This window comes from Sorex araneus, chromosome 1 (genome assembly GCF_027595985.1).
Source record: "Sorex araneus isolate mSorAra2 chromosome 1, mSorAra2.pri, whole genome shotgun sequence".
Taxonomy (NCBI): Eukaryota; Metazoa; Chordata; class Mammalia; order Eulipotyphla; family Soricidae; genus Sorex; species Sorex araneus.
In genome coordinates this window covers 388,467,188-388,488,481 of record NC_073302.1, presented here as the reverse complement: position 1 = coordinate 388,488,481, position 21,294 = coordinate 388,467,188, and the positions used below count along the sequence as shown (strand labels likewise).

The 21,294-nt window shown below is 37.1% G+C and overlaps 1 protein-coding gene across 1 annotated transcript; it reads right to left on the bottom strand.

Moving 5' to 3' along the window:
• Positions 1–1,073: 1,073 nt before the first annotated feature.
• Positions 1,074–19,023, bottom strand: LRRD1 (leucine rich repeats and death domain containing 1). The gene is made up of 5 exons (XM_004602285.2): positions 17,173–19,023; positions 10,094–10,292; positions 3,284–3,445; positions 1,868–1,985; positions 1,074–1,260 (listed from the first exon to the last, which is right to left on the bottom strand). The coding sequence occupies exons 1-5, from the start codon at positions 19,021–19,023 to the stop codon at positions 1,074–1,076; spliced, it is 2,517 nt and encodes an 838-aa protein (XP_004602342.2).
• Between the last annotated feature and the right edge of the window lie 2,271 nt (positions 19,024–21,294).

Genomic DNA, 21,294 nt, shown 5'->3' with positions numbered 1-21,294 from the left:
GCAGAGCCTGGGAAGCTACCTATGGCATACTTGATATACCTAAAACAGTAACAACGACGGTCCTCATTTGCCTGACCCCGAAAGAGCCCCCAATAAGCCATTGGGCTACACTGGCGACAGGGATGAATGGAGATGTTACTGGCGCCCAATTGAGCAAATTTATGAACAACAGGATGACAGTGATACAGTGTCTATAGTGTCTGTAGCAAAGGTCCGAAGGAAAGTCTTAATGAACTGACTTGCCTCAAATGACATTCTCAGAATCAAGAGAAAATGATCAATGAGTAAGCTTAATATTAGTCACTGAGAGGAGAGTGGGAGAAGATTGCGTATGAAAAGTCAGCTCCCCCTAATGCATGAACAAAGTTCCCATGTAAAAGCTTGATGAAACTAGAAAAATGGGAGCAGAAGATAACATGTATGACAGGCAAAATGACAGATGGTCACATCACCAATTTTCCCAGGACAGTCAACCAAATTACTACTAACCTTAACCCTGATTTAGGTTTTTGGGAGTATTTTTTAGAGAAGGAGAGGTTTGAGTCAAACCTAACAGTGCCCAGAGACTACTATAACTTTTGCCCAGTACCAATTTATTTTTAACAGAGCTACCCAATCCTAAATGAGAAAAAATATAGTTCTATCAGTATTAAAGTCAGCACCTAAAAATAAACTGTCTAGTGAAAGTCACTAGTGACCTTATAACCTACAAATCTTGGTTTCTTTAAAGGTTTAATTTTGAGTTATTCTATCCACACCTTCTGGCAATGTCAGAAATTGAACATTTGCATTCCAGCTCTCTGAGCTGTCTCTCTGGCCCATATAATAAGTATATTATTGGACATATTTTTAAAAAACTTATTGAAATTTCAAAAATCAAATGCACAAAACATTATCTTTAATTTTTGCTATATTCAAATGGTATACATATGTTTATTATCATCTCTTAGGAATGCATGAAGAGACATTCTCTACAATTTTATTATAAGGTGAAGCTAAATGTTTAAAAAATTCAAGTTCGGTATATAGATGCATCATTAAGTTTCCAGCTTTTATTATTATTGATCCACTCTTCAGAATTTTATTACCCTTGTAGAAAGCTTTAAGACTCTTATTTTGTCTATGATTTCAAGTTCTCCTATCATTGTAAGTGCTCGAATTAGTTGGTCTATTAATGCAGAAGTAGTTATTGACAAATTGATTCTTTCTATTTTCCATGTATTAAGTACTTGATAGACTCTCTCCCTTAATGACAAGGTGCTGAAAAATATCAAAATAGTAATTATTTTAATTATCAATTAAATATACTGTTTTAAGCTACTAAAATATAATATATGTAGGTCTCAAGGAGATTTACCAGATCAAAGTAATTATGACATTACTTAGGACAGACTGTAGAAGTTTAGCACAAAAACTGACACATAAAAATTGAATATTACCTTCATGCCATCCCTTATTACTTTGAAAAATAAATTTAACTTAAAATTCAGTCCTAAAAGTCTTTTGCAAAACTTCAAAAACAATAGTTTTGGATAAGTTACATAGACCAGTACACTACAATACTTCTGGTAAAATACTACATGCTATGTAATTTGAATTCTTGACAACCCAATTAATAGTAATTTTACTGTTTACCTTGAACAGAGAAGTTCAAGGACTTAAGCAAGGTTACAAAGGTAATTGAGAATGAAAGACAGGAAGTTTGTCTTAAGAGCCTTTGGACCTAACTGTTATAGTCACATGGCTGTCAAATATGCAGCTAATTAGAATAAATGTTAATATGAATGTTTCAAAGCCATGTCATATTAGTATGTTATAAATCAGAACTTTATATTAAGTTTTTACTAAATCTATCATACATACATACCTATTTATAGATATATAGATTTCCATAGTTCTCTGCTTTAATTTTTGACATAAAAATTCAAAATTGTTTTCATTGATGCTAACAGCAATTATTGTAATTATCTTCTCTAAGATTTTCTCTACATTTGAACATAAAAGAAAAATTAGACCATCTCTTAAAAAACATACTTATTTTGAGTTAACGTTAATTCTAATTTCTTATGCTCCTATAAAATATATATGAAGTAAAAATGAGATTAAAACAGTTCTCCATACAGACTGAAATTTGAATCACATATCATTTCTTCTAAAATCTGAATATGCTACGTACAATGTTGTATGTCTATTTAGAGGGGTATTATAAGCTACTTCAAAGTAACTTTTAAACCTTTCAAATTATTTTTTGGGGGGGATTTGAAAATAAACTCCTTTTACTCATGGCTTATTTATGTGGTATATTTTGAGAAACAGATTTTATAACTATGAAAATGGTATAGAGTCAAATAACTAATGAATGTTGTACTCATTGTATATAAATAATTTAAGTTATAAAAAATAGCTCCTAGCTAACTTGTTAGACTCATTTTTTTGTTAATATTGCTTTGGAAATTTTTAAGAATTAGGGATGCTCCACTCTGTAATTATCCCAGATATGTTCTATGCTTCTAGGGTTTTATTTTATTGTAGGAATAAATGTTACTGATTCGTACTATTAATCCAAGTGTAAATTATGTGTTAATAATGTAAATAAAAATTAATTACAGTACTAATTTTAAATAAGAAATTACATGCTCCTCCAGAGGGACAGAGGAATCGAACCAGGGTCTGCCATGTGCAAGGCAAACGCCCTACCCACTGTGCTATTGCTCCAGCCTGGGGAAAAGCATACTTGTTGGAAATTCAGCACCAGGGAAGTAACTAAATGGTGAAGTTACCTCTGAAAGTCATAGATAAACTATTATCCATCTTATCTGATGATAAAACATTAAAAAGAAAACAAACCTGTTCTTGGAAATAATCAAGCACACTACCAAAGGAGAGTTTAAAGAATGGGAGAAATGAAAATTGCCCAAGGTTTGAGGTAGGTGATCATCATGGGCCAAAAGCTGATTGGCATAAATAAGAAGGACCTATGTATTTCCTTCAAAGTTAAAGAAGGACCTATGTATTTCCTTCAAAGTTAAATATATGTCTTTTAGAAGTTACATAAGATCATAAGTGATGAAGGTTTTGTGTGAACTCTCTATGTCTGGCCATAACCGTGAAGATAAGTCTATTGAAGAATCGAAGAATCCCACCACTCCACATAGATTCATCTGTTTTCAATTCTCCAATTTGTATGGACCTGCAGTTCAGTATTCACAATAAAGCAAACTCTGTCTTTAATTTACAGGTATTAGAAAATGACTTATAATCTAACTAATCACTTATCACCTACCATCTCTTTCATCAGCCCTCTGTAGATAATGTATAATAGTGTTTAACTGTTTTCCTTTACAGATTTCCATTGGTGGCCTTAGAAAAGGATTATTATCAAAATTTATTTTCTTCAGTGAACTAAGTTTGGAGATGCCACTAGGTAGAGCTGTCAGATTGTTTCCTATCAGAAGAAAAATTTAAAATAATTGAATTATACCTTTATATAAAAGAAAACTCTGGTGATAAATATTTAGAGCATCTACTGTGTGGCAAGCTACCTGGGGTGTATTCAATATGCCAAAAACAGTAACAACAAGTCTCACAATGGAGACATTACTGGTGCCCGCTCGAGCAAATTGATGAACAACAGGACAACAGTGCTACAATGCTACTGTGTCTCATTGTCACGATACCAGAAAGGCCCTCATGATTCTGGAAAATCATAAGTTCTTGTTATTTGAGTAAAAACAGTGATAGTTCTTTTTCTTTAAAGGGAGGGGAAATGTCATAGGAAGTTCTATTCTTATAATGCAACAAAGAACTTTATAAAGTGAGTGTGATTTTTAATATTTAAAATAAACATATTTGGAACTACTTTATGCTGGCAGAAAATATAAAGACTTTCTGTGTACTCCTCCTCAGTTTAGTTTTTCCTAATGTTCCTCATCCCATGAGAAGAAATGTTGAAAGGAATTATATCTAAATTGAAAAATGAAAGTTCATGAAAAATTGAACAAGGAAACAGGTAGACAAGATAAAGCCAGAAAGCTAAAGACATTAACAGTAGCACCATCATTTATTATTAATTACCATTAATGTATATAAACTGACCTAACAAAAGGCACAGATTGGCTAGATGAATTGAGAAATAGAACCCAAAAATATGCTGTCCTCAAGATACAAAATCTATAAAAACATGCTTGAAATAAAGGGATAGAAATGTTACACGAAACTACTAAAGGGATAGAAATGATACTTGAAATGAAAGCAAAAACTGAATGGCTAGAACAATTCTACTTCTAGCAGATTAAATGGATTAATGGGGGAAAAGGTGATGGGGTATAGGCAGAAACTATATAATGATGAAAAATAAATACTACTGGAAGACATAACACTTATTAGTGTGTGTGCTCCCAACACAGGAGCCCCAAAATACATAATGTATTAATAAGCCTAACTGGAGAGATGAAAAAAATACAATACTACGGGCTTTTGTGACTTTAAATTTTTTTTTATTTTCTCCCTCTCTTTCCTTTATTATTGTTTTTTCTGTGGTAATTGGTGGTTGTGCACACTTGATTGTGGCTCTCACTTTTGGTTGCAGTGCTCACTAGAGGTCATACCCTTTAGTTGTACTGCTTGCTCACAGATGGCTGTGTTGTGCAGAGACTGAAGTTTGTAGGGTACAAGTTTCCAAACAGTAAAGCTTTTTAGTTTGCACTGAAGTATGTGGGAGAGTACTAAGAAGTTAACTCTTGACCCTATGCTTCAAGGCAGAAGTTTTGTCACTGAGCCATCCCTGGGCTATCCAATGGCAAGAGGACTTTTAACAACCCCTCTTACAGTAGTGAATAACTCTTCCAGACACAAGTCAACAAGGAAAAAACCTTAAGTGACAAAGTAAATTGTGGACTTAATAAATAATTATTATTTCTAGATTACATGATAACATAGCAAACCCCAAAGATTCATTTAAAAAAAACTATGAGAAATAAAAAGTAGACACAATAATGTATTAGGCTATAGAATATACAAAAGTACACTGAGTTTCTACATGTAATGAACTAGAACAGAATGAAATAAAGAAAACAATTTCATTTATAATTACATAAAATAATTTTCTTTGGTCTGCTGGACCACCAGATTCAATCCTCCACCCTGCATTTTGCCCATGCCCCAGCTGGGAATAACCCCTGATCACCACTATGTATATTACTAAAACTAAACAACAACAAAAATAAACCACTCCCAACAACCCTAAAATGAACACACATATAAGTGAAACAACTAATTTATGACAAAGTACCCAAGAATTTAATGAAGCAAGGAATATAGTAGTGTTGGAGAAATTGAACAATTAGATGCAAAAGAATGAAACTAGAAACTAGACCACTATCTAGCACCATACACAAAAATTAATTTAGTGATTTATCAAATTGGACCTAAGACCTGAAACTATGAAGTACACAGAAGAGAACATAGACACAATGCTCCATCATAGTGACATTAAATGTGTCTTTGAAGATACAGTTCTATTGGCAAAAGAAAAGCAAAACTCAACAAAAGGAAGGGCATCAAAATTAAGAATCTTATGCATAGGAAAAGAACCTATCATCAGCTGGTCTTCTGTTGGAAGATTATCACCGTATGTGGGGAGATTTGGGGTACAGGTGGTGGTTGTGGTTATGATAGAGGGAGAAACACTGGGCAGTGGTGGAAGGAAGCCAACATTCTGGTGGAGGATGTAATATTGGAATATTTTATGCATGGACCTCTACCATTAACATTGTAAACTGTAAATTTACATTGTAAATTGTAAACTATTATGACTGAAATACAAAAATGCAAGGAATCCAAAATAACAAAAAATTACAAAAGAAAATTGTGAAAGGAAATATGAATTGGAAGACTGTATTTTCGTATTGCAAAAATTAACAAAGAGTAATCAAAAGAGCATGTGACTGGTATTGGATTGACATGCAGATCAATGTCCTAGAATTCAGAATTTTGATGACGTGGAGTGATAGTATAGCTGGTAGTTCACTTGCCTTACACTTGACTGACTGATGTTCTATCCCTAGCACCACATATGATCTCCCTAGCTGATAGAAGTGATCACTGACCACAGCCAGGTGTGGCCAAAAGGTTATGTATCTATAACCTTTGAATTTTCATCATGGATACCAAAATCATTCAAATTGAGGGCAACAATCTTTGAAAAAATGGTGCTAAAGCAACTGTAAATCCTCATGCAAAAAAAAAGAATTAAGATTCATAATTTATACAATATTAAAGTCATGCTTAAAGGCCAGGAGAAAAGAATTCGCCCTGCATGACCAAAACAACCATGAGATGTATGTTCATCGAAGCACTGTTTACAATAGCCAGAATCTGGAAAAAACCCGAATGCCCCAGAACGGATGACTGGTTGAGGAAACTTTGGTACATCTATACAATGGAATACTATGCAGCTGTTAGAAAAAAGGAGGTCAAGAATTTTGTAGTCAAGTGGATGGGCATGAAAAGTTTCATGCTGAGTGAAATGAGTCAGAAAGAGAGAGACAGACATAGAAAGATTGCACTCATCTATGGTATATAGAATAACAGAGTGGGAGACTAACACCCAAGAACTGTAGAAATAAGTACCAGGAGGTTGACTCCATGGCTTCGAGGCTGGCCTCACGTTCCGGGGAAAGGTCAACTCAGAGAAGCGATCACCAACTACATTGTAGTCGAAGGCCATGTGGGGGAAGGGAGTTGCGGGCTGAATGAGGGCTAGAGACTGAGCACAGCGGCCACTCAACACCTTTATTGCAAACCACAACAGCTAATTAGAGAGAGAAAACAGAAGGGAATGCCTTGCCACAGTGGCAGGGTGGGGTGGGGGGGAGATGGGATTGGGGAGGGTGGGAGGGACGCCGGGTTTACGGGTGGTGGAGAATGGGCACTGGTGAAGGGATGGGTTCCCAAACTTTGTATGAGGGAAGTACAAGCACAAAAGTGTATAAATCTGTAACTGTACCCTCACGGTGATTCTCTAATTAAAAATAAATAAATTTAAAAAAAAAAAACAACCATGAGATACCACCTCATACCACAGAGAATGGCACACATCCAAAAGAACAAAAGCAACCGCTGTTAGGATGTGGGGAGGAAAGGACCCTTCTACACTGCTGGTGGGAATGCCGATTGGTTCAACCCCTTTGGAAAACAATATGGACGATTCTCAAAAAATTAGAAATTGAGCTTCCATTTGATCCAGCAATACCACTTTTGGGAATATATCCCGGAGAAGCAAAAAAGTATAGTTGAAATGACATCTGCACTTACATGTTCATCATAGCACTGTTCACAATAGCCAGAATCTGGAAAAAACCTGAGTGCCTGTGAACAGATGACTGGTTAAAGAAACTTTGGTACATCTATACAATGGGATACTATGCAGCTGTTAGAAAAGATGAAGTTATGAACTTTGCATATAAGTGGATCAACATGGAAAGTATCATGCTAAGTGAGATGAGTCAGAAAGAGAGGGACAGACATAGAAAGATTGCACGCATCTGTAGAATATAAAATAACAGAGTAGGAGACTAACACCCAAGAATAGTTGTATATAATACCAGGAGGTTGGCTCCATGACTTGAAATCTGGCCTCACATGCTGTGGGAAGGGCAGCCCAGATAGAGAAAACACCAAGTAAAATGTTTGGAGATCCGGAGTGGGAAGGGAGAAAAGTGCTGAAATTTGACTAGAGACTGAAGACGATGGCCACTCAATACCCCTATCACAAACCACAACTCCCAAAAGGAGAGAGAGAACAAAAGGGAATACCCTGCCACAGAGGTGGGGTGGGGTGGGGGGTATGGGACTGGGGAGTGGGAGGGATACTGGGTTCATTGGTTGTGGAGAATGGACACTGGTAGAGGTATGGGCCCTCGAATATTGTATGAGGGAAACACAAGCATGAAAATGTGTAAATCTGTAACTGTACCCTCACGGTGACTCACTAATTTAAAAATAAATAAAATTTTTTAAAAAGGGCCATCTGGGAAGCCAGGGTCAAACCCAGGCTGACTGCTTCAAGTTTTAACGTTTTCAATGATTCTACCACTTTTGTTTGATAGGGTATACCTAAAATTGCATTTTCCATTTTATCTTCTTCATGGTCTTACTTTCTTTGCTATTAAATATAAGTGTTTTTTTCCTTATGTGATATCAGATTGTTTGTTTACAGGATACTGCTTTCTTTCCTAATAAATTTTCTGTGCTTTTAAAAAAAAAAAAAAGAATTTTCCCTGCATGAGCCAACCCCATTTAATCTCTGGCACCACATATGGTTCCTTCAAGCACTGTCCTGAGTAATTTCTATGTCCAGAGACTAGCATAAGTCCTGTGCACATTTGGGTGGCCTAAGTATCTTCACCACAATTAAACAAAACCCTCAAATCATCCTCAAAATGGGTATACACCTAAATTAAAAATATTTAATTTTAAATTTACTTAAAATATAAGATTAAATCTTAATGCCTTGAACTTAATAATACATTCTTAGATAGGACACCAAAAACACAAATAAAAATAATATATGACTATGTATGATGAATTTACATAGTAAATTAAATAAAGAGAATGATTTCAAAGTTAAAAAAATAGATAATTGTACTCTATCAAAGCTTTAGACATTCTCACAGGAAAGGGAATTGGAATGGGGAGAGGTGATGCTGGTGCTAAAAGCCAAAGTCCCATTCTACTTTCTAAATTTTTATTTTATTTTCTCCTTCCTTTTCCTTTTTGTTGCAATGAGCAGGGACCCACACTTGTCTTAGTGCTTGCACACTTTTGATGCACCGTATAAAAGATCAAACACTTTGTTGTGGTTCTTTGAGTCTCAGATGGCAGTGCCATTGAGATCATACTCAGTTCAGGTATGTTGGGAATGCTGGGAATCAAACTCATGACCTCAAGCTTGGAATGTTTGTGTGTTGCCACTGAGCTATCCCTTGATCCCCATTCTGCTTTTCTTCTATACTATAAACCTCCAGTGAACCATGCTCCCAGTTATGTTTTTCAATGGATCAGGAGGCTGTGTCAGCCTTTTTTATTTTCTTATACAAATAGTGAGTGGTGTATGTCCTACCCTTGGACAAAATAAATAATATTCCTAAAATACCATGAAACTTATCCATAACAAAAATGGTATCAAAATTTTAATTGTAGGGTTTAATTATTTAAGCTAGTAATAATATTAATGAAGTGGCTGATGTGTTCTCACAATGAACTTCACTCAGTGAAGTTATTGAGGAGTTAAGGAGACAATCAGTTATAATAGCATTATAAGCTAAAAAATATGAGCTTTGTTTTAAATTAGAAATTCTCTTAATAGGATGGAGGGTTCTTATTGTAAATAAGATTTCTGGGTTTAGTGAGGGGTGGTGGTGGAAGGAGGATAGCGAAGCTATATGTGACAATACTCAGAGGAACTATGTGTAATGCCAGGGATTGAACCCAGGTCAGCCCCATCCTGCCCACTGTACTCTCTTTCTGGCTCCAACCAAGGACTTCTTAAACTTGATTCACTGGCCACCCCTTCTTGAATTGCATGATGCATCTTGGAAAGCACTGTCAGGAACACCTCAAATGCATTACACGTTGATTTTGAATTAGTTTTTTGGCCACAGTGTATTCAGAAACTTTCACTGTTGTCATATTTTTCATAATGACCTCACATAGGTATTGAGACTATAGTTGCATTAGAGGAGTAATAAGAGTTCTAGAGAAAATTCTGACCTGATACTGTATAGCTGTGTTTAAAGGGAGGGAAAGGTCAGATTCAGAAAGAAAAGACATACTGAATGATGGGTTAAGGGCAGAGAAGGCAGGAAAGAAATGAAAATCTGTTCAGCTTCTCTGGCTAGATTATAGCCTCTTTGGGGAAAGAACTAAAATGTTTTGCCTTGCTCTCATTTTCTTTATGATAGCAAGTTCTTTCCAACGGGTACTTAACACTCTATGCTGACTGCAAAGTTCTGTATCTTCTCAGCAAAATTTGCCCCTAAACACTAATACTGTGTTACTGAATGGGTTATTGATGATAATGTTTGACACTCACCACTCAAGTTTAGTTGTTGAAGATTATTTAAAGCTAGAAAAGCTGGTGGAAAATAACTTATTTGATTATTGCATGCATTTAAACTAACCAAACTTCTCAGTTCCTCTATAGTTTTTGGAATCTCTGTGATTGCGTTATTTGAGATATCAAGTCTTTTAAGTTGAGTTATCTCAGGCAGTTCTTCTGGAAGTCTTGTTAGCTGAAATACACATTAAACAGTTATAATTAATATCTGACTGACAATTAAAACTTAAAAATCAGGTGGTTGAAGATTTTTTGATTAATCACTTCTGTTTTGGAAAGGAGATGTTTTCATCAATGTCACAAATTTCATCAATGTCACAAATTCTTTCCCACTCATCTCAATAAAATTCAAAGCATAGTGCATGGCATTAAAGTATCTATTTCATCTTATAAATTCAACTATGTTGTTTGCTAATCCATTTTACACACTCAGCCAAATACCCAGTGACCATTCTGTCTCATCTCTTTTTTCCTTTTCTAAATATGATCCTGCTTGGATTTATTTCCTTGAAGTTTTTTTCAACTGTTTGATGTCTTATTTTCTCTTCTCACAGACATTGCTTTTTATTTGTTACTTTGTATTTTCCTTGATTTTTAAATGATATTTTAAAATACATGGTTTATACTTACTGTTTATATATTCTAATCAGGATGCACCTTATTTTGTTTTATGTTTTAATCTTGGGCTACACACAGTAGTACTTCTGGCTCTGTACTCAGGGACCATATGGATTCCTATGGATTCAATCTGGGCCAGATATGTGCAAGCTAAGTATCTTTCCCTTTATCACTCCAGCCTCAAGGATGCATTTTAAATAAATGCTAAATTAAATTCTTTGCAATAGAACAATAGTTTGGTAATGTATCTTCAAATAAGAATCCCTAGTATCAAAAGTATTGCAAAGTGAGAGGAATAAAAATAAGTAATATAGTGAAGAAAAATATGTGTAGTCAAAGAAAATAAGGCCAATATGTGTGAGATAATTAGTTCTATGAATGAAGAAGACACAGAGAGTGTCTTGCCCACACGCCTGGCTGTCTTCTCCGGAGCTCCTCAGAGGGGATGGGCTCCAGCTTCCCTCCCCGCCCCAAGCAGAGCTCCCGGTGGCCGAAGACCTCCAGAACCTAGCCACAGCCATGCTCAAGGCCCCTCTCCACACGTTCGGATAAGCCTCACGCATGAAGGTACCGGCAGAGGAACCCAGGTGTGTGTAATCCCATCAACGGCCAACATCCAGAGACTTAAAAGTAAGCTCCCAGAAGCACGTAGCCGCTTCGTGGCCTCAAGATATCTTATAACCTACTTCTCCCTCTGGGAGAAACTAGCAAGCTACTGAGTTTCCTGCCCACATGGGAGAGCCTCGCAAGCTTCCCATGTGTATTCATATGCCAAAGCCAGTAATAAGCTGAATCTCATTCCCCTGACCCTGAAAGAGCCTCCAATGTCACATCGGTGGGAAGTCCCAGTAGAGAGAGGCTTCTAAGATCTCAGGGATAGGACGAATGGAGAGGTTACTGAGACCACTCAAGAAATTTGACGATCAATGGGATTTCGTGATTCGTGATGAATGAAGAAAATAAATTTGAGCATACTGTCCCCTCAGAAAAAATCAAATAACAAGGTTAATACTGGACATTGATTTTTCCAGATTTTAAAGAAGTTTAAGAGAAGACCCTATCTTCAAGGAGATAAAATATTAGTTCAGGATCAATTATTTGTCACTTGTATCACTTGTTATCCCGTTGATCTTCGATTAGCTTGAGCAGGTACCAGTAACATCTCCATTCGCCCCTGTCACGTGCTAGTGTAGCCCAATGGTATCTTCTCTATCTTCTCGCTCCAGGAACACGAAGGGCCTCAAACCATTCATTCAGGGTTTTGAGGAAGAAGTCTGACCATCTCGTAGGTGGTTGGCCACGTGGTCTTTTGACGTCCCGTGGAATCCAGTCAGTAACAGCTCTAGTCCAGCAGTTGTCTCTAAATCGCATTGTGTCCAGCCCATCTGATTTTTTTTTAATTTTTATTTTTTTAAAAATTTTATCACCATGTGGAAAGTTACAGAGTTCTCAGGTTTATGTCTCAGTTATACCGTATTCAAATACCATCCCTTCACCAGTGCCCATATTCCACCACCAAAATCCCCGGTATACCCCCCGCCCCCCACCCCAACTGTATAACTGATGAACCTCACTTTATTTTCTCTTCACCTTGATTACGTTCCATTTTCAACACAAAACTCACTATTGTTGTGGGACTTATATCCCCAAACAAGATAACCCTAATAAGGAGGCATTTGATAATTAGTTTTCCATTCAAAGATTGTATGTTTTCAGGTTTTAGAAAAGGTCTGTCCCAGTCCCGAATCCTGGAGCCGTGTTAGTTGCTGCTCAGTGTCGCCAGGGTTCCATCTGGAGAAGGTGTGCTGGCGGCACCTCCTCCCTCCGGCCCCCCAGTGTTGCTGGCCCCGATTCGGGTCCGGAGCATTGTCCGAAGCCCATCTGATTTTTGACACCTTGGCAAATGAGACTGAGTCCCTGATTCTTGATCATCTACAGAGATCAGAACTCCAGGATTCCTTCTCTCACTTGAGTGAAAAGTGATACTTCAAGCATAGCTTCTTCAATTCCTCTTTGGGAGACCCTAATAGGGTTCTCGTCCTGTTTTTGTAGGGCCCAGGTCTCTGAGGCGTATGTCAGTGCAGGAAGAACGGTGGAGTCAAAAAGATGTGCCTGGAGTCAGAGTTTCTTCGTCCTAACCACTTCTTCGATGCTCATGAAAACGTTCCACACTGTTCTCTTCCTCCTGTGCAGTTCTGGCGCCAAGTTGTTGCTCATGTTGAGTTCTCAATCCAGGTACACATAGTGGCTGCATTCAGAGATGTTTATTCCATTAAGAGCAAACAGAATGTCAAGGACTAGTTCAGGATCAAAATACAAACAAATGGGGGCCATGGAGGGGGAGAATAACTCAAAGGGCTGGAGCACATGCTTTGTTTGCAGGAGTCCGTTTCCAAACCCAGAAGTCCACTGAATCCTACTGAGAGTGGCTTCCAAGCAACACCTCAAGATCAGCCCATCACACCCCTAGCACAGCTAGGTGTGGCAAAACAGACAAAATGTTAATGAAACAATCAGGAAACAGCAATAAGCAGTAAGTAAATAGTCTCAAAACAGTACTGTCACTAAGAGAAAAATGTAAGATTAAAGAATGTTTAACAGTATAAACAAAAGACTAAAGAATAGTTTGTGTAATATGTGAGATATAAATGACCTCCTAGGCATGAACAGAATTGGGGTGCAGAAGCTTAAGTTGCCCGGGGAAAGCTTGAGGCTGTGAGCTTACTCCCTGGTGCTGCTGCTTTGCACCTTGGCAATCCTGTCTGGGATCTCTGGAGGTGAGGAGGCTCGGGTAAAGGATGCAAATGATTGTATATAAATTCCTGGATGTTTAAAGCAAGACAAATTTTATAAATGATAATGACCAGCCAGAAGCTAAGCAGTAGAAATAGAAGCAGAGGGAATTATGGAGAAAGATCATGGAATCTAGCTATGGCAAGACTCGAGAGCCACATTCTTTTTTTTGGAATGGAAAATGCAATCGTTTTATTTAATGTAGTTAATGCTGTCCATGACAGTGCCTTCCCGAAAGGTCTCTTGAATACTATACATTTTCATGTAAAATAGATGAAATTAATATTGATTAAAGACTAACAGTAAATGAATGATTAACAAAAATTAGCAATAATTAACAACAATTCACAATAAAGGATTAACAGATGGAATAGTAAGGCACAAAGGAGAAGAAGTTAAACACAAGCACTGGGAGCTGGGAGCCCCTGGGGAATCGGGAGTGTCCGGGAAATGCTGTAGTGGGTGGGAACGAAGGTTGCAGGGTATGGGCAATTCATCAACATAAACTCGAGAGCCACATTCTTAAGGGAATAGTCAGATCAATTTAGATCTGGTCCATAACTTGCCATTCTCTCAAGCAAGTAATCTAACTATTTTCAAAGAACAACCTGGGAATTGTGAGATGATGGAGCTTTGTGGAAGAAAAAGAACAAGAAAAAGGGTCATTTAAGGACCATTCCTTAAACAATTTTTTTAAAAGGTCCTGTAACATTGGCTCACACCCTATAGGCGACTATTCAGTGATTATTGTTATTATATGGGCTGGAGTGATAGCACAGCAGGTAGGACATTTGCCTTGCACATGGCCGGCCCGGGTTTGATTACTCCGTCCCTCTCAGAGAGCCTGGCATGCTACCGAGAGTATTTTGCCGGCATGGCAGAGCCTGGCAAGCTACCCGTGCTGTATTTGATATGCCAAAAACAGCAACAACAAGTCTCACAATGGAGATGTTACTGGTGCCTGCTCGAGCAAATCGATGAGCAACGGGATGACAGTGATACAGTGGTACAATGATTGTTATTATAGAATCGCTTGGGCATCTCATGGCAACCTTAAGATGGCTATCAAAGTGGAAAATGTGTCTTTTTAGGCTCCTTATCCTCTTTCCCCATGTTTTTTTAACCATTGGAGACCTTTGAATGCAGTGATATGAACTGATGCTTTTAGCAATCAATCACCATAAGCAGGCAATAGTTACACAATTCTGAATTTCTGTATGCATGTGTGCAACACTGAGACTGTTTACTGAAACGAATTTTAATACTGTTGGCAAGTTCCGATTAAAGGGAGGAAACTGAGTATAAAAATAGAAAGTGTCTCTGGACATGAGTGAAATGATCATGTACCAAAATAGAGATAGTGTTACTAAAAATAAGGATAATCAGAATTTTATGAGGAAAAATAAGATCATTTTGTTGTAAGAGTTGGCATAACTGATGAAAGAAAAGGAACAAAGATCATTCTGTAACTTCTCTACTGGAAGATTTGAATAAAATAGCATAACAAATATGTTTGAATGGAACTCATTCAAAAGAAAGATTAGCTTGATCTTGACATCTTGAGTTTGAGACAATGGAAGAGAACAAAAGGAAATATTCAGTAATTGGGAACTCTCCAACATGTGTTCCAGCCCTTTGACTTCTTTCTGTTCTGTTTTGATTTTTTAAAGTACTGCCATTAACTCAGAATATAGCTCAACGATAGAACTCATGCTTTACTGGGTTTAACTTATGGCACCCCCCCCAACATTTCCATAATATTCATACTTAGGCTTTAAGAAAAATGAAATACTAAATAAATTATAAAAATCTTGGTTCTGGCTTAGAGTCTTCAGCCTCTTCTGTTGCAGTTTGTAAAGCGCTCTTTTTACACCCATTTACTATGGCATAACAACATTGGCTTTAGAAAAGATTTTTAAAAGAACATTCATTTTCAATACAGGAAAATTAGGGAAAATTCCCTGAGTACATTGAAATATATGACAAAGGTTATATTTATGATAATAAAAATACATTATTGGTATTCTCCATTGTGAGAGTCACCTGTATCTCAAATTGATTTTTTTTTCCCTTTGTTGTGGGAGGAGGGATTGGGCCATACCCATTATTTCCCAGTGCTTAATCTCTTTGCTCTCAGGATCACTCTTGGCAACACTGGGATGGGAGGCCCATATGGAATGATCAAATCTTGGTTGATCTTGTGCAAGGCAAGCACCTTGTACTGCATCTCTCCTGGAATGCTCTGTTTCCCCTGGAATTCTCTTGTTTTATTTGATGAGGTACCTTTGGCTCTCTCCTAATGGAAACACCTGCATTCCCTCTAGAATTAAATGAAATAGATCTTTAAGTTGAATGCACTGTCTTTTTACAATTAATTATAAAACTATGTCCAAAAGACTGAAAAAGTTGTTTCAACATGTGATCAGAAATTATACTGGGGGCTCCTCCGCAGCTGCACGAGCGTGAATCCAGACCCAGCTGAACCAACTTCAACATGGGTAGCTCCTTGCAGATTGTCTCCAGCCAGAGAACTAAGCCGCGACCCCATGCCCGCCCAGGAGGGGAAAGGTATTTCTCTCTTTCACCTGTCCCTTCCCGGGGATGAAGGGCGTGGGGACGCCATATTATGACGACCACAGATGGGGTTTACAAGCTTGCAACGATCGAATATCCAGAAGAAATCTCCCTGGACTTAGTTGTTAAAGTACAGAAATACAAAACCTCATTTCCCTTCACAACAGGTCTGACTCTAGTGGGGTGCTCCTAATAATAATGGTGAGGTTTGTGTTGAAATATTGAATGTAACCAAAGTAAATAGAAAGTAGTGAAATTTATCAGTTACAAGGCGGGGGGGCGCGGGGGGGGGCGGGATGGGAGGTGTACTGTGGTGTTTTTTTTTTTTTTTTTTTTTGTCTTCGGTGGTGGGATATGGGCACTAGTGAAGGAATGGTTGTTTCACCATTGTATGACTAAGACTTAAGCCTGAAAGCATTGTAATTTTCCACATGGTGATTCAATAAAATAAAATTAAAAAAAAAGAAATTATACTGGATTGTATAATTTTTTAATACTTTTCTCAATTTTCCAAATTTTCAATATTGGTCTTATAATCAATAGTTTAAAATTCTTTTGGAGGACCAGTGAGATGACTCACAGGTCAGGTGTGTGTGTGATTTGAATGTGGGAGGCCAAGGTTTGATCCCTGCCACCCACAGTTCCCAACCACAGTAGGGAGCAACCCCTAAGCACTATGCTAGGAGTAGTCATAATCCCCAAGCGCTTTTTTGGCTGTGACCCCAAAGATAAAGGTAGGGAAATGTTTACCCTTTAAAAATAAAAATATTCCATGAGCCAAAGCAGGACTACAGTGGATAGGGCATTTGCCGTGCAAGCAGCTGACCCAGGTTTGATTCCAGGTACCCCATATGGTTCTGAGCACCACTAGGAGTAATTCCTGAATACAAAGACAGGAGTAACCCCTGAGTATTGATAAGTGTGGCACAGAAACAAAGAGCAAAAAAACAAAACAAACCAAAAAATTCCCAAAGCTAAACTTAAAAGATACCCCCACAAATATATCACTTAGATTCTTCCCCCTCTTCAGTTCCATCTTCCCTCCAAAGTCTAAATTTTAGGTACCTTACCTTTCGTCCATTTAACTGATTTATATTCAGTTCTTCCAGTGATTGAAGTTGGCATAGCTCAGTTGGAAAATATAAAAATTGGTTGCTTGCTAAGTTTAGTTTTTTAATTTCTTTTAAGTTGCAGATCTCTGAAGGGATATTTGGTATTTGATTTTCTGAAAGGTCAAGTGCTTGCAATTTTCTTAAAGCACACACTTCTATAGGAAAAGCTTTAAATTTATTATTGCATAAGATAAGAACATGGAGTGATGCCATGTTGTGGATAGATTGTGGGATTGTCCTTATTTGGTTTTTACCAAGATCCAGATATTTAAGATTAGTAAGAAAACATAAGTGCTCAGAGAATATGTCGAGTTTGTTTTCATTCAGCTCTAAATGAAGCAGTTGTGTACTGTATGATATCTCAATTGGTATTTCTGTGATATAATTTCCATTAAAACTCAAATAATAGAGAGTATCCAAAGCACACAAACCCACTGGAAAATATATAATTTTATTATTATTCAATTCAATTTTAGTTATTTTTGTACAGTTTTTTATTTCAATGGGAATATGTGTGATTAAATTGTCTGAAATTTCTAGGCTGAACATATTGTTAAGATGGGAGATATTTTCAGGTATTTTTTCTATATAATTCCTGTTTATATGTAGTTTTCTTAAATTCTTAAGCTTATGGATGTTCTTAGGAAGCTCTCTTAAGTTATTATCACTAAGGATAAGGCATTCCAACATCATGCAATGGGAAATTTTCTCTGGTATTTCTTTCAATAGATTTTTATCAAGTGTTAGAATTCTTAGTTCCCCAAAATTCTCAATTTTGTGTGAAATAACTTCCAACTTATTGTTAGTCAGTTGGAGTTCTTTAAGTTTGAGCAATTGGAAAATTTGCACAGCCAGAAAAGTAAGTTTATTGTGAGCCAATAAAAGTTTTTCTAATTTTTTAAGCTCCTTAATTTCTTTTGGTAAACTACTTATCATGTTTCCAGTAAGGTTTAGTGAAATTAAATTCTGGAGGAAGCATAGAGATGTATGAAATATTGTTAACTGATTATATTCCAAATTGAGAACACTCAACTTTTTCAAGCTAGATAGGCTCTCTGGTATATGTTTTAACTTATTTTTAGCCAAACTTAAAATTTCCAAGTTTCCAAGACTTTCTAAACCAGAAGGAAAATTAGTGATGTCATTGTTATTTAGATAGAGTTGTGTTATATTTCTGAGCTGTGATATCTCTTTAGGTATATGTGATATTTTATTGTGACTGACATTTAATATCTTTAAATTATGAAGTAAATGAATTTCAGGTGGAAGTAATGATAGCTCATTTCTTTGCAGAGATAGAATTTCAAGTCCAAGCAGATCACTTAAGTCTGTCCCTTTTAAAGATTTAATTTGGTTCTCATCTAAATAGAGACATTTTATATGATTGACTTTTAAAGTATCAGTAGGTAAATCATGCAAACCCTTGGCTTTGAGGTTTACTGTGAATTTCCCTGTGTCTGAGTAGATTGATTTCTGATTTTCTTCAAAAAGTTGGGGGCGATATTTTCCTGATGTTTCATCAAATATGGTGTCAGCAAAATACTGAGATTCTGCAGTCATGTCAGTTTTTAACAATGATTGTAAGCTGCAATTTTTGTTTGTTTCAAAAGACAGAAGAGTTTCCATTTGTTCTTCATTATTCCAAAATACATATGAAGGTAAGTATTCTAACTTTGTATCTGGTCTAAGATATGTTTCAGAAGTCTGGTTAGAAGGATTCTCATCAGACTGTTCATTAAATTCAAATTGGTCATTAAATTGTCTTGAGATATCTGTTAGCTCTTCTGAAGTATTCTGCTTTTCAGACATTTCATTGGCTGATATGTTCACACAAATAGAGTTTATAAATTGATTTTAAAATGTTCGTTAAGTTTTTCCTTTTGGACCTATAAAAATAAACGTTCATATTAAAAGAATAAACGTAAAAAATTGTAAAAATCATTCTATACTATTCTATAATAAAGAACATATATAAAGTCTGTACATTTTAAACTATGGATTCCTGGTTAAGGATAATCTATTGATTGTATGCATTTATCACATGATGCTCTTGAAATAACACTAAAATTATAAACAGGAATAAGTATAAAAGCCGAGGGTGTGGTGCTACTAGCAGGTCATCCTGTACCTGTGGGTGAGTGTATCAGCAGCCTGATGGTGACTTCAGGCTTTCTAATACCCCAAAATGCCGCTGTGCCCCAGGCCAGACCCCAACAACACAGGACCAAGTTTCCTGAGAAATTAAATGGACAAAAGTTAGATATGGGAGAGCATGCCCACAAACAACAACAACAGGAGGAGGAGGAGGAGGAGGAGGAGGAGGAGGAGGAGGAGGAGGAGGAGGGGGAGGAGGAGGAGGAGGAGGAGGAGGAGGAGGAGAAAAGAAGAAGAAGAAGAAGAAGAAGAAGAAGAAGAAGAAGAAGAAGAAGAAGAAGAAGAAGAAGAAGAAGAAGAAGAAGAAGAGGAGGAGGAGGAGGAGGAGGAGGAGGAGGAGGAGGAGGAGAAGAAGAAGAGGAGGAAGAAGAAGAAGAGGAGGAGGAAGAAGAAGAAGAAGAAGAAGAAGAAGAAGAAGAAGAAGAAGAAGAAGAAGAAGAAGAAGAAGAAGAAGAAGAAGAGGAGGAGGAGGAGGAGGAGGAGGAGGAGGAGGAGGAGAAGAAGAAGAGGAGGAAGAAGAAGAAGAAGAAGAAGAGGAAGAAGAAGAAGAAGAAGAAGAAGAAGAAGAAGAAGAGGAGGAGGAGGAGGAGGAGGAGGAGGAGGAGGAGGAGGAGGAGGAGGGGGAGGAGGAGGAGAAGGAGAAGGAGAAGGAGAAGGAGAAGGAGGAGAAGGAGAAGGAGAAGGAGAAGGAGAAGGAGAAGGAGAAGGAGAAGGAGAAGGAGAAGGAGAAGGAGAAGGAGAAGGAGAAGGAGAAGGAGAAGGAGAAGGAGAAGGAGAAGGAGAAGGAGAAGGAGAAGGAGAAGGAGAAGGAGAAGGAGAAGGAGAAGGAGAAGAAGGAGAAGGAGAAGGAGAAGGAGAAGGAGAAGGAAGGAGGTAGGTCACACGATCCGGAGGCCAGCTACAGCTAGACTACTTTTGGTACCAGAAACTGCTTGCAACCATATCTCTAGACTGTGAACTAAGCCATTACCTCATGTTGCCCCAGGAAGAGAAATGATGCAATTTCTAACATAAATCTCCCTGAACTTAATTACTAAAATACAGAAATCCTAAATCATATCTCTTCATTCTCAGCAATGGAAAACTAATTATCAAATGCTTCCTTGTCAGTAGGGCTGTTTTTTTGGGGGGAAACCCCAACAACAATAGTGAGTTTTGTGTTGAAATATGGAATGTAATCAAGGTAAAAGAAAATGAAGTGAAATTTATCAGCTACACAGGCAGGGGTGGGGGGTGGAGGTGGGAGGTATACTGGGGTTTTGGGTGGTGGAACATGGGCACTGGTGAAAAAATAGGTGTTCGAGCATTGTATAACTGAGACATAGCCTGAGAACTTTGCAACTTTCCACATGTAGATTCAATAAAATAAATAAATTTTTTTAAAAAGAAAGTAGGTCACACATTGATGTTGTTTGATAGAAACATGTGTCATTTTATGTACCATTTTTGTGGCCTTTGCTTTATATATTTTTTTGAGGTGTTGGGATTTACAACTGTTAATAGTTTCATGTATACACTGTTCCAACACCACACTTACAACCAGAATTTCCCACTTCTCTTCACCAATATCACAACGTTCCTTCCCATTATTGGTTATTTGGATTGCTTCCAAATATCCAACACCACTGCCTCACCACCCATAGACTCAGTTGTGTAGATCAATTCTCTAATTCTGTTGCCTCTGACCTTTTGTTGCTCCTTTCCTGTTTATGTCCATATCCCAGGTTTCCCTGATGTGTAATAGGTAACAGAAATGGAAAAGAATATGCTTTTTGTTCTAAAGGAAATTTTTTCCATTTTTCTCTCTTTCATACATAAATTATGTTTGATAAGATGTTCTTACGCAGTGAAATCAGACTCCTCTCCTTTTATTAAAATTAGCTAAAAATTGTATCAAAGCATTTATATAATAATTCTTTTCAATTT